Source organism: Marmota flaviventris, chromosome 2 (genome assembly GCF_047511675.1).
Source record: "Marmota flaviventris isolate mMarFla1 chromosome 2, mMarFla1.hap1, whole genome shotgun sequence".
In the NCBI taxonomy this organism is placed as follows: domain Eukaryota; kingdom Metazoa; phylum Chordata; class Mammalia; order Rodentia; family Sciuridae; genus Marmota; species Marmota flaviventris.
Genome location: NC_092499.1, coordinates 119279893 through 119293927, shown reverse-complemented (window position 1 = coordinate 119293927; position 14035 = coordinate 119279893). Strand labels below are relative to the sequence as shown.

The 14035-nt window shown below is 50.7% G+C and overlaps 1 protein-coding gene across 1 annotated transcript in view; it reads right to left on the bottom strand.

Moving 5' to 3' along the window:
* The window catches only part of Ccdc33 (coiled-coil domain containing 33), a 108893-nt gene that overhangs the window by 28546 nt on the left and 66312 nt on the right, over positions 1-14035 (bottom strand). Inside the window, exon 12 of the mRNA XM_027923464.2 lies at positions 4991-5185. Within this exon, the coding sequence (XP_027779265.2) occupies positions 4991-5185 (195 nt within the window). The remainder of the gene's footprint in view (positions 1-4990; positions 5186-14035) is intronic.

The window sequence follows — 14035 nt, the reverse complement described above, 5'->3', positions numbered from 1 at the left end:
GGCCTGCCCTCCTGGGGCCCAAGCCCTGCCTCTGCTGCTGGGGGGATGTGGGAGAAGCCACAGCTCTCTAGTCTTCTCTGTGTCCATGAAATGGGGTCCTCTGAGAGCTGAAAGCCACCTACTACCTTCAGGGGCAGGTTAAATGGGGTGGGGGCAGCAGGGGAAGTGCACTTGAAGAGTCCAGGGGAGCCAGGGAGGGATCCTTGTAGGGTCCACAGACTCCAGAAAGGAAACAAAAGCCTTTGCTCAGAGGGGGACAGGGATGGGGGGATGGGGGGATGGGGGGGATGGGGGGATGGGAAGAGGGAGGTGGGGGAGGGGGGCTTTCAAAGAGAGAATGAAAGAAATGAGTTATTCAAGTGTAGGGAGGTTGGAAAAACTCCACTGAATCTTTAAACAACCCTTGTCAATTATTCATCTCCTGGTATGAGGGCCCTCTGGTCTGCCACAAATCTCCTCTGAGCACGACTGTGGGAGGGAGGGAAAGAGCGAGGAGAGGGGATTTCAGAGAGAAATGGGGACAACCAGAGAAAGGAGAGAGACACAGAAACAGCAGGTGGAGTAGTGTGTGTGTTGGGGGGTGGGCGGAGAGCGAGAGAGGAAGAGAGAGGGGGGCGGGAGACAGGAGAGCAACCCATGCTTGAGTTTCTGGACTGGAAACGACACTAAGTGCATACTTCTTGAATAGCCACTGAGCCTCTGCCTCTGCTGATCCAAAGCAATGCCCACCTCCTCCAGGAAGCTCTCCTTGCTTTCCTCTGTCTCTCTGCCTCTTCTTTACTAAGGGCATACTAGTGGGCCCAGCAGTGCTAGGTATGTGTGGCTGTTAAGAAGGTACACTGTCCCAGTCAGGCCCTGGCCTGCTCATCAGATAACTTCCTGGGCCTCTCCTTGGTGTGGCTGAGGCTAATGTTCTGGGGAGATGTCTCAGAAGTTCCTGGGGAACTTCCAGTGCTCAGGGGCTCAGCCTGCCCCTCCTCCATGCCCTCCCTTCCCTGAGCTCTGGCCCCACTGAGGCTGGGCGCTGGCAGGTGGGGAGTTCTGGTTTTCTGACTGACTGGAGGAACAGGGAGCCCAGACCCTCGGTAGGTATTTCCTAAGCCTTTGTGAGTGGAACCGGCAGACTGGAGACTGGACAGAACCCCTCAGCTCACCTGCTGTTGCCCTGGCATTGGGAGACCTGATTTGGCTCAGCACAGGGTGGGCTGGGGTGTCTGTGGTAGGGTGGGGAGGGGCTCCCAAGATGGGTGTAGTGAGTTGCTGCGTGGGTTTAGCCCTGAACACCTTGCCCTTGACATTCACTTACTTAGTCATGCTCATGGGTGTCCCACAGTTGTCCCACTCAGAGGAGGTGAGGGCATTCCCTTAGCGCTCTCTGCCCTTGGGCCCTACCCTCGACCTCAGTGGGCTCACTCACCCAGGACCAGCTTGGCACCACATTGGTAAATCGGCACTTGAACTTTCTGTGTTAAACCCAGGAGTCTGGAGATTGCAAATAATGGCTGCGTTTGGTGGGGAGCCCCAGTCAGCCCAGTGGGCTGTGGGTATGGGACTGGCAGAGGGCACAGGGAGTGACCCAAGGGGCATAACAGCATCCCCCACTCCCTCCTCCATTCCCAATGTACTCCTTTCTCCAGAAAAATGTTCAATTTCCTATTAAGCCAAAGTAGGCTCTGGAGGGAATCACAGACAAAATTGTTTCCTGGGCTCTGGGGACTGCACTGAAACTCGACCTAGACAAAGGCGCTGGGAATTCTGCCAGGTGATGCGGGGAGGGTGACTGCTAAGCCGAGAGCCAAGGGGGTTACTCGGGTCATTGTTTGGTCACTACATTATTGCTGCTGTGTCATGGAGCCACTGCTTCACTCACAGGCTCTATTGCTGGTGGTCATTTCCGGACACAAGGAGTCGCATGCCTTGTAACTGGGCCATTGCTACCTGAGTGTGTCCCAGGGCTCTTCAAGATCTTCTGTTGCCTTATTATCACGTCTATGGCTTACACACAGGTTCTATGCTCATGGCTGGATCACAATTGCATCTTCCCACAATGCAGTGCCACATGACATCATTCTGTGACTGGGGTCTATTGCTAGGCAGCTATGCTCCTGTGATCCATGGCCACATTCTATTGCTTGTCACTGTGCCTCTTGGTCACATGAGTTCATCCATTGCTATGCAATTTTATTTGGTTGCTATGGAACAGTGACCCATTCTGCAGGGCCACCTGTGATTGTCATGGAGCTGTACACTGTTGCTACCCACCCACATTCTATGGCTTGTGACCAGGTTTTACCAGCTGCATGAATGTGTGTGTCTAGGTCCTGCCTTGATTCTTTTGGGCTCTGACCTGTGTGTAGGAGCTGGAGTTGGGGCTGGGTGTCTAGGACCAGCTAGGGCATATACTAGGGATGGGAAGAGCCAGCCTGGTAATTAAGGTGGGGCTGGGTGAGGGGCAGGAGAGGAGGAGGAAGGGAAAGAGGAAGAAAAAGAGGAGGGTGAGAAGGTCAAGGACAGAACCAAGACATAGGAGGGGCCTGGAACGGTGGGTATGGGCAAGGGAGGGGATGAGGCTACTGCCCTGAATACTCTGTGAGTGTCTGAGGGACCCAACAGTGCCAGGTTGGCTGAGCATGTGGACCCCTGTGGCCATCCAGTGTTTCCCTGGCTAGATGCAAGGTGGCATGGGGGAGGGGTGAGATCAGGAAACCTTGGGCAGGTGTCGTTCCACCCCTGGACCACCTAGTTTCCACCTTTGGTAAAATGAAGGGATGGGCTAGCAACTCTCTAAGGTTCCTTCTAGTGCTCTGATGTCCAGCCAGGGGTCCCAATAAGCATTTGCCAACATCTGTGTCAGGCCAGGCCTTGGCAGAACCCTAGAGCCCAGGAACAAGGCCAGTATGCACTAACTTAGTTCAAGGCCAGATGGTGGGCAGCCCAACAGCCATCCATCATTCTCACCAGGAATCCAGCAAGAGGGAGGGAAGGGATTGGGAGGCCTTCTCTCTGGGTATATGGTCTGTGGATGGCAGTGCCAGAGGTGCTGTCTCTGGTGGACATGCTTGAGTTATCCACCATTAGGCCAAACTCACAGCATCTCTAACGGTCTGCGAGCATGGGCAGCCCAAGTCCCTCATTGTCACCTGAGCTTCCCAGAATCCTGTCTTGGTGCCCCTTGTGCACACCCTTCCCTCCTCCTTTCTGTCACTCAGTGGTTACTCTTGCTCAAAGACAGTTCCTCCTAATGGCTTATCTTGACTTCTCCGGCTGCAGGTCTAGTCCCTAATCCTGAAGAAAATCAAGGCTAATGGGCCCACTACCCATGTTATCATAACATCATTTCAGATATTTAAGAATAATTGTGTCAATTGCCCAGCTAGCAGACCGTCCTGTATTTAAAGGCCCTTTACTCCTCTGCTGCCTTTGCCTTCACGTCATTCTCATCACATTTCATAAGCACAGTGAGATGCCAACCCAGTCCTTCCAGCCCTTCCAATGCCTCACTTCCCCCAAACAAATCCACAGCCTCACCTGTGTCTAACTCCTCTCCCTACCCCAGGCCCCGAGGCCTGCTGTTCAACTCAGACAGTGCACTCTTTGCCCATTGGACTCTAAGCCAGAGAGCTCTCCCATGTATAAAGTTTGAGGAAAGGGGCTGAGGACTGCTCCCTCCTTAGTGACACAGGGTGTGGTGCCCAGGCATAGGACATGAGAGGTTTGTCCAGCCAGGTGGCACTTGATGCTTGTGCTCCCAGCAACATGCAGGGGCTGAGCCCTGCCTCCAGGGTGGAGGTGAAGATATAACAGGCTGAGAGCTGAGGCTTGGCAGGTGGCGCATCCCTGAGAGTGGGGTGAGGGCAGGAGAGTTGCCCTGAGCTCTCTGCATGGGTGGTGGCCAGGGACAAATGTGATCACCTTTCCCCTTCCTTCCTATTAGCCTTGCTCCTTGGGTGACACCTTCCTTTCCCTTTTTCTTTCTTCCCTGGTATTTGCTACTCCCCCCAATACTGCTGCCTAGAGGCAAAAGAGGGTGTGTATGGGGGTCCCAGGGTAAGACTCTGGATGGCAGCAGGAATTGGTTTATTCATGCTGCTCCAAATCTCCAAGGAGAAGATCTGAATCTTTATTCTCAATGCAATTTATGCCATGCTGGAAATGGCTCCTGAGAATGTTTTCCCTAAGGGACAAAGGAGGGAACTGCTCCTGAGAGCAGTCCTGCTCCTGGTGGGAAGGGCACACCAAGCAGGCAGCGACCCTTCCTATTCGTCTGATGTCACAAGTTCCAGAAAGGTGCAGAAGTGCCAGGGGTAGATGAGGAGGCTGTCAATGGAGGTGGGCGGGTCCTGAGAGGAGGAGGACCTGGGTTTCCTATTGGGCCAATGGCCTTTTCTGGGGCCTTTCCTCTGGATCTTCCGGAGCAGCGTTCCCCATGGGATCCGCTGTGGAAGAAGGGAGGAAGCCACAAATGAAGTCACCCATGGTCACTGGGGCACTACCTCCACTGGGGACTTTGATGGAACTGTCATTGGGTGGCCTGTTCTTTAGCTCTCTGCACCAAGGGGCTGAGATTCTGCTGTGACCCCTCCCCATGCCAAATCCCATGATCAAGGACAGATGTTGTGCCTAAAAATGGTGTGCTCTTGTCTTTGAGCACCAACTTCTTTTTCTATAAGTTACAACTAATCTCTGAGGGGCTTTGCCCTTCAGCTGATAGTGACTTGAATAAATGGAACCCTGGTTTACAAGTGTTGCTGGGGTTTGTTTCAAAAGAAGCTACATGAAAGTTCCTTTCAGAAGATGAAGAAACTGTCTAAGAAGAATCCACGCCTTCCATCAGCTTGTCTTGTGGGGAAGTTCACATACAGAGTGTCCCTAACAGTGAGGGCTACTTGCTGCCTGAGGGATGAACCAGTCCCAGAGGTGGCACTTAAGCCTCCTTCCCATGGCCTTCACTGCTGTGCCATCCTGCCCTGCCCAAGGGAGGGACACTTACTGTGTCACGGGACATCTCTGGCATCTGAGGCTCTTCCTCAAATTCTTGAGAGGTGGACTGGCTGGAGTCTATCGGGGAGTTCATGTTGGCATCGAACCAGGACTCACGGATAGTACCCAGTTTCTCATCTAGGATCTTGGGGTCCAGGATGGGCAGAACCTTGCTGTTGTGCGGTGTCAAGAAGTTTTCTGGTCTCTGAGAAGATACAGAGAGAACTCTGAACAGGCTTTTTCTCTATGTCTTGTATGATCCCCCAAGCCTCCCGTCCTCATGGCTCAGAGGCCTTGTGTGCCTGACTCCATGGACGGCCTGCCAGGGCCCCTTGCCCACTGGGTCCCAGCACACTGTCCCACTGTTCTTCCTACATGCCAAGCTCTTCCCGCCTCTGGAATTTTGCACCTGCTGCTCTCTCTCCCTGGAGGTTCTCATGGATCTTTCCACAGCTTTCCCTGCTCATCATTCCAGTCTCAGCCCAGAGGTAACATTCTCAGCAAAGCTTTTGAGATAGACCCCCTTACTCTTCCAATTCCACTTCCAATATACTCTCTATGCAGTGTCCCACTTTACTCTGTTCTTAATGTTTACTCTGCCAGAAAATTAACTTTCACAAAATTGGCTTTCTTCTTAATTATCTGCCTCCCTCCCCTGGTGCCCACACTAAGGTATAAATTCCATTTAAACAAGGACACTATTTATTCCCAGTGCCTGGCTCATTGTAGGTGGTCGATAAACAAATATGTCACCCATGACTCCCCTACTCAGTGTAGTAATAGTAGCTTCTAAAAGCCCCATGCTTTTTTTGATCCCCTTTGCTGTGTAGACATTTTCCATTTCATCTCCTTTATCATCATCCAATTTCTCACCACCACAGTCTCGCTTCTCTCTGGACTCTCCCATGGGCCTCTTCTCTAATGTCCTGTTCCCCACCTCTTCCTGTGGCATGACTATGGCTCTCATCTCTGCCAGTTTCAAATCTGACCCTACTCCAGCCCCTCCCCTGCAGGAAGCCTTCATGCCTCTGCCCACACTTAGTTTTTCTAGATTCTTCCAGCCCATTCTTCTAGTTGGCTATCTACTTTTACCCTGCTCTCTAGTTCCAGGCTTGCTTGCTATTTTTGTTTTCCTAATGAAACTTTAAGTTCCTCAGGCTTAGGGACATGTCTGTGCTCCCTTTGGGGATCAGTTACTGTAAAGCTTGTTTGAAATCTGTGGTTAGTTCTAAACTCTGCCTATTCTAAGAATCATGCAATCTTAAGGTTTGTAGCGGCCTCAAAGGTAACCTAGTCCCACCCCACATCAGCTGTTGGGATCCTCAGTTACATGGCAGACACATTGTTCTATTATATAATGTCGTGTTAGAAGCAAATAGAGAAATGGGCACAATGCCAACGAAGACACAGGTGCTCAGGGTGGGAGGAGCCCCAGTGCTTGACCCTGAACACTAGAGTGAGAATGAGAGGGGTGGCTCTCTCTTTAAGTGGATACTCTATACAAAGGTCCACATATAGGGACTAGATGAGTTGGGACAAGGACTCTTTACATGACCACTGAGATCCTTTACACGATTCCTTTATGTGCTATAAAATTTGGTGTGTAGAAATGTATTTGCATGAAACCTTTTGGATTTGGGTCAGTAGAGTTAGGAACAGTCATACAGGTCCACATTCATCCAGTCCATTCCAGGCTCTAATTCCTTCCCTAACAAATGGATTTAAAAAATAGACAATCCCAAAGATAGAGCAGCTATATAAAGACTCTTGGAATGGGAAGAGGGAGGCATTGGGTGGCCCTGAGGCTGACTTTGGCACATGACCTATTGCATGTCCTAATGAGGACTCCCGGGCCTGTTTTGACCATGAGCATCAGCCCCGGCTGTCTCCCCCACCTGCTTCAGAAACTATCGCATGAATATAACCAAGGTAGCATCTGAGTTGGATGATTTGGGACTTTCTGGTTGTCTGTGTGTTTTAAATAGAAAAAAGCACCCTCTCTCCTATTCAGAACTGCTGAATACCAGTTGGCTGCAGAGAGAAGCTATGAAACACATATTGGATGGATGGAAGAATGAAGGAAAGAATGACTAACCATGGCAAAGACCACCTCCCCACTGACCAGGTAGCCCCTGGGACTTGATATGCTGATTCAGGACCTGTAATGATATTTCTTCTCATTTCCAGGCAGAAAGCCAATTTCAATGCCTGGGATTTCATAGACTGTCATCTAATCCAGTTAGGGGAGGAAGTAGAAGTAATGAAATCAAGAGAGGTCTCCAGAGGTGCCCCCATCATTACTGAAAGCAAGGGACAATTGCTGAGGAAGTCCCCTCCCCCACAGCTTGTCTCCTTGCTGTCCACCCTGTGTGGCCCCAGCACTAGCTGGGTCAACTCAGCGACCCAGAGCTGATGTGTACTGAGCCCCCATTAGAGCCTAGCACTCACCAGATATATTTATGTGGATTCTGATGTTTACTATGTATTGTTCATTTAATTTCATCACAAAGATAAATTCAAAATGAGTCTAACCCCTTAATCCAGGCCAGTGCCTTCACCCCATCAGTTGGGTGGGCAGGGGGTGTTGTGAGGGGAAGGCAGAGTGTCCATGGGTTTTATGTCTTCTGCCCATTCCACCCGCAGTTGCCCTTCCTGAAGTCTCTGCCGACTCCAGGGTTCCACTCTGCTCTGCTCTCCCTCACAGGTGGCATGGACCTTGTCTGCCCACACAGCTGCTTCCTGCTGGTACCACCCAACCTGCAAGTCTTCTGTGCACACTTCCAACCCTTGGTCCCATTCAACTTTGCCGGGATCCATTCTGGCAGAGTGAGTGGGTGACATATAGAAACATCTTTAGACCTCCAGAGACACAGGCCCAGCAGGGGAGGCCAGAGGTCTTTCATGTGAGGTGCAGGGTATCCAGAGGACCACTGTGCCTAGATTTTCCTAATAGTTTCCTTTGTTTATGGCCAGCACTGCCTCTCCTGACTCCTGAGCTGTCCATATTTTGGAGAGGGAATTGTGTCCTCACATTCTTGTTCCTCCTGAAAGGGAGCTTATCCGAGACCACAGGGCTGCTGGAGGGTAGGGAGAGGATGATGGCTGAGAGATGAAATTCCTCCCTATTCAGGTCTGGCCTTGCAAGCAGGTTGCTGGCCCACCCCCACAAGCCTGTTTATTTGCTCTTCTAGTTGGCAGCTCCTGCCCCTCCTTCTGGGGCAGCTTGAGGCTGACAAGTGGCCCCTTGCTCTGTAGCTGCATGGATACAGCACATCCTGCTTCATTAGCAATATAATTGGAGACTGACTTTGAAAGCTCAAAGCAATGCACGGGCCATGCCTCGCTCAGACTCTGCACCCAGCACACACTGCTGCAGCTGCCCACAGCACATGTGAGCACCGTGGTGGGGAGAAGATGCCCCCTCTTCACGCCTTCTAGCCCTCACTGTTGCCAGCAGAGCCAGGTCTGTTGAGACAGAGCAGGCCAATAGCATCCCAGGATTGCAGTTTCTTAGGTCATCTGTCTCCTCCTCCACCCAGCGTCCTCTGCTTCCCTCCTACCCCTTCAACCCCTAGATCCCTGATCATGCAAAATGCAACAGCTCCAGCCTGCCCTGGCAATTACAGAGTAGCCAAGCTGCAGCTGCTGTCCTCGGTGCTGAAAATGCCCGCCTTCCGTCCAGCCTGCCTGCCTGCCTCTCTCCCCGCCCTGAGCCTTCTAGCTGGAGAGCACATGCTCTTAATTCAATTAGCTGGCCCTGAACCCTCCCCAGGGAGCCTGGAGCGGAAACTGACAAATTCTGTTTAACAAAGACATTTGTCCCCCCGCCCCGCCGGCTTTAGGCTCTGTTCTCCTGTATCCCGCTCATTAGGTATCTAACAAAGTGCGTCCCAAGAAATCTGCTTCCAATCGCTAGTAATTCAGGAGGCCTGATGCAATTTTCTCCCTGATAAGGGTGTCTCGCCCGCTGGCAAGCGCCATAATGAGCCCTGTGCTGCGACTCCCCGATCAGCCATTGCTTTGTCATTTCCTGTGGCCACAGTTGTAGGTTCTTATCTCTTTAGCTGTAGGCGAGGCTCAGACAACAGGCCCCTTCAAGAGGGCTTGCTGCCTGCCCTGCACGTAAGCCTCCTCATGGTGTCCTGCATGGTCCTGCAGCTGTGGTGGAGTCAGGCTCTGGGTTTGTCTTTCAGCCAATAAGGGTCCCAGTGTTAATCTTCACTGGGGCCATCATTTATTTCCCAGAAAATGGTGTCAGAGTGTTAATCCAAAAGCAAGTTGAGGGGTCAGGGGAGGGAAACCACTGATAAAGATTTTTTAAAATTCTGTCAGGGGTCTTAGTATTAAACGGAGCCCTGCCAACAGCTCAAGTAGATGGACTGTGAGTTCATGCGTTAGCCTGAAGCCTGCTCTTTTAGTATTTAATCTTTTCTCTTGGGTTCTCCCTATTCGCATCAAGAGAGACTTTTACAACACATAGGTCAGACCACATCTGACTCAAGGACCTTCTTTAGCTCCATAATGTTTTTTGACAAAGTTCAAATCCTGTATTCTGTTACCCAGGCCCTCCACAGTTTAGGCTCCACCTAATCTCCAGTCTCACTGTCCATTATAACCCTGTATGTCCCATGGGCTCTAGCCACTGTCAAGCCTCCATGTCTTTGTACATGTAGGTCCTTTTCCTAGATGCACTTTGGCCTTGTCAATTTCTAAGCCACTATCTGAGGCAGAGATGTGCTCCAACCACACCTCTTAGTGATGTTTCCCCTATTATTTGTATGTTCAATGTATCTATTTCAACTAGACCCTTCTTAGCAAGATGGTGGTGATAATCTGTTGGAGTGCTTTATTGCAAGGCATGCGTTAGGGATCTAATAAATGGTTAATGAATTCATGCACGAATGACCTTAGCTGGGTCTGTGATACATCTGGTTTGGCTGAAGGGAGGTCTAGGTGGTCCAACTTTGAGAGGGGAGAATCCCAAGGTCAAGCCGCACTTTCTGAGAAGTTGGTCTGGAAGCCTCTGCCCTGTCTCCCTCGGGCTTATAAGTAGAGAAGAGCTGGGGAAAGTCCAAATGTCCACCTTTTCAGCTATCCCTGCGTCCTGACTTAGTATGCTCCATCTCTCAAAGGAACTTGCAGATTCACATTCCCAAGGCAACCGAGGTCCTGTGGCTGGTGATGAATGTGTGATGAACCTGTATCAGGTCTCCTGAATTACAAGTGATTGGAAACACTGTGGCTCTTTTTGTCCTGCTCTGATCTGGGAAGCAGGGCTTATTTCTCCATCTCCTCCACAGCCCCCAGGATGCACTGGGAACTTCTGCAAATCTGGCCTCTAGAGAGAAACTGTCTCTTTCCCCTTTCTTCATTCTCTGAAAAATTGCTGCAAAGTCAAATGTGGTGATGGTGACGTTAATCTTCAGCACTTGACAAGGCCCCCGATGTCCTTATGGATATGAAGCTGGTGGAGCAGCTGTCATGGGGGGCAGGTGCTGAGTGATGGATTAGTGGGGCTCCAACATTCCCCCTTCCTCCAGGAGCACTGTCCTCATCCCTGATAAGTTCATCATATTTGTCAGCAATGTGGGTGAACTGTGCTAAAAGCTCCCTTTACCAAGTGGCTGCAGGTCACTGTCCTGAGCATGGACCTCCTAATTCCATTTTCACCAAATTCCTGGCTGGTTGGGATTACCATCCCTTTTATGGATAAGGAAATGAAGAGTGGCCAAGATGCGGGATCCAAGCCCAGGTCTGTGGGGGCGCATGCACACAGTACAGCACTGACAACATCCCCACCACATCACAGATGACCTGGAGCTTGGGTGGAATGCTAGTGAAACGTCTGGATGTGTTGTATGATAAAATCAGGGTCCAGAGTGACCTCAAGCCTAGAAGGTGGGTTGAGGTGAAAAAGGTGAAATACCACAGGGAGGAGAAACCATGTTTAAGTTCAAAGTCCAGCAGTAGACGTGCCAGGTGGATGGACTCCTCCCATCTTTAAATGGACTCTCACTGCCTTGGTGAGAATGAAGATAAACAACAGACTGTGGCTACACCAAAGGGAAGAATTGGTTTAGAGAAGGGGTAATGGTCCTGTTTACCCAGCCATGCTGACTTGGTCCCATCATTCTGGGGGAAACTTTAAGAGTAATGTTGTCAAGGGGAGATAATCAGGAGGATGAAAATCAGAAACCAAGTATAAGAAAGACAGCTGCAGGGAGGAGGGTTGGTGCAACCTGGGAGGATATAAGAAGTTTGCAGGGACTGGGGCTGGGGCTTAGTAGAGCACTTATCTAGCACATGTGAGGCACTGGGTTTCATCCTCAGCATCACATAAAAATAAATGATGAAATAAAGGAATAAAAAAGAATTGCTATTTAAAAAAGAGTTTGCAAACATCAGCAGGGCTTACATGGGCATGGGAGCTGACTCCCTGGAGATGGCCTCAGGAAGAAGAAGGTGGGCCCAGGTAGGAAACCAAACAGGGACAGAAGGAGGAGGATCATGAGGGAGCTGACAGAAGCAGGAGAGGGCTTCCTGGGAGGGAGGGATTCCCTGTGAGGGAGGATGGAAGTATCGAACTCCCTGTCTCTGAGGCGGTGAGCTTGGGAGGAGAGACATGATAGCCAAGGGACTGTGGAGGCTGAAGCTGTCTTCAAGGCACAGAGCACCACGGAAGGGGTTCAGCCATTGTGAAAGCATGTAGGAGCCTTCAATGGCAAGATGATGAACCCTGCCTCCACACCATGTGTCCGTGACCCAAGGGCCACCCTGGGAAAGCACAGGCTGTTATTTCTCATTCCTCCCAACTGGACTTAGAATCTGAGCTGGTGAGGAAAGGGCACCTGTGAATGGTGTGGGGTGGGGCGTGAATGGTGTGGGGTGGGGCTGACTTCCTTACTTTGTCTTCTGCCATGTGACCTGGGACAGTGAAAAGACAGAGAGTAGGGGACTTTGTGTAAGGAATATAAAACAGGGAGATGGTGAGAGGGGAAGGGTCTCTTTCTCTGGATCCATCATCATCCTATGATGGTGTTTCCAGAACTGGAATCTTGGGGGTGAGTACAGAACCTTCCAGAGAATAGAGCCAATTGAGGACACTACTGTGTTATGAATGCTGGACTTTGGGCACCTGTATTTGTGTTTGGTGAGGAAGTGGAGGCAGTTTTATGTTGGGATTTCTCTAAGGACCAGCCTAAGGTCATCATATGTGGCTTTCAAAAAAAATTCATGAATATTAATCAGAAGGCAGCATGATTCTGCCCTCCCCTTTCCTCCCTTCCCACATTTGCTAAATAGCCACTTATTCCCCACTCTGGGCTGGTCTCCAGAGAGAGTTTTGTAACCAAGGCATCAGAATAGCCCTTTTCATGGCATTGGACTGCCCTACCCTTTCCCAATGAGGGGAAGAAGGGGATGGGGATTACACCTGATTGAGGTAGCCACTGCTTCCCCCAGGTGGGAAGCAGGGGCCACCACCTGCTCGCCTCAAATGCATCTCCCCTGTGCCAAAATCCAAGGAAGCTCCAGCAGCTCAGGAGGCTGAGGTGGAGGATTGTAAGTTCAAAGCCAACCTCAGCAACAGTGAGGCACTAAGCAACTCAGTGAGACTCTGTCTTTAAATAAAATACAAAATAGGGCTGGGGATGTGGCTCAGTGGTTTAGAGCCCCTGACTTCATTCCCTAGTAAACACCCCCCCCCAAAAAAAAGAAAAAAGAAAAAAGAAAGAAAAGAAATCCAAGGAAGATAGAGGTTTTCAGGTTTCTAGTTTCTCTTGGGCTATAGACTGAGGGTGGGGGGATCCTTACCTCTACCTGATGCCTGATGCCCTCACAGTCCACATGGACAAGATGCTGAGTCCCAAATCCCAGCCCCAAGAGAGGACATGTGATGAACACCCAGATGACCACCTATACTTGCCCCACCTCACAGGGAGGTACATTTCTAAGCAGAGGCAAGGACGGACCTGATGAGTACCCACTGTGTGCCCGGGGAAGCTGGCTAGTGTTTGCTGTACTTCAAAGAGGCTGGCTACAGGCTGGAGGGCACCCAGGATTTGGTGGGATCTTGAAGCCAGTTCATTAAAAAGAGCCAGGCTGCTTAGCCTGGAGAAGTACAGCCTCTCCGGGGACCACACATACTCTTCAAAGAGAAGAGGCCAAGATCAGAGGGGGAAAGCAGGAGACCAAAGGTTGATTTGTGCATGTGTATGTGGGGCGGCCATGGGCTCATGGATTCTTGGAGCCTAAAGGGCCTCTAAAGCTAACACCCCGACTATGTGATAAAGAGAGGTTTTCTGCATACATTCGGGTATTCGTACTGTAGTTTTTATGTCTCTGGGTATATTTATTCACGTACTTACCTGCATATACAACTCCAGCTTAAGGTAGATCACTCTAAACAGAATAGCCTGGAGAAATCCCACTAGAGGTAAAACCCAACCCATCACCAATATACCACCTTCAAAAAACAAAATCCCAAACCAGAGACCACCTCCTGCTGCCAGGCACTGAGCCTGTAGGCTCTATTAGCTTGTCTGCCCACAAACATGCTTGATGGCTGATGATATGATCTGTGCAGGAGGTCTGCTGGGTGCACTGCAGCCCCAGAGGGCAGAGCCAGGAGCCAGGGCAGAGGAGTGCTGAGAGGCATGGTGGACTCCCTGTGAGGGGAACATTCTGATCAGGCACTTTCACTTATGAACCATGGGATGGGCTGCTTCTAGAGGAAGTGGGCTTCCTGTCATGGTAGAGCATAGGGAGAGGGTGCAATGACCCCCTGATGGGTGTGGTGGAGTGTTGAAAGAGCCCTCTGCACTCTCTATGTGGAAATCCCACCATGATCTTGTTCTTACAGCTCTAATAAAGGGTGATGTGGAAATGGTGGGTGTTGAGGCTGTGCTCACCAAAATTAGAAGCAGAGTAGCCTGTGCCTGGACTTCCTGGACACAGAGGCCCATAAGAAAAAAGATGTGTCCTCAGGCTGGGGCCATGTGCAAATAGAGCATGCACATCCATTTCTCCTGAAGCACTTCCTGTCTGTGGTCCATCT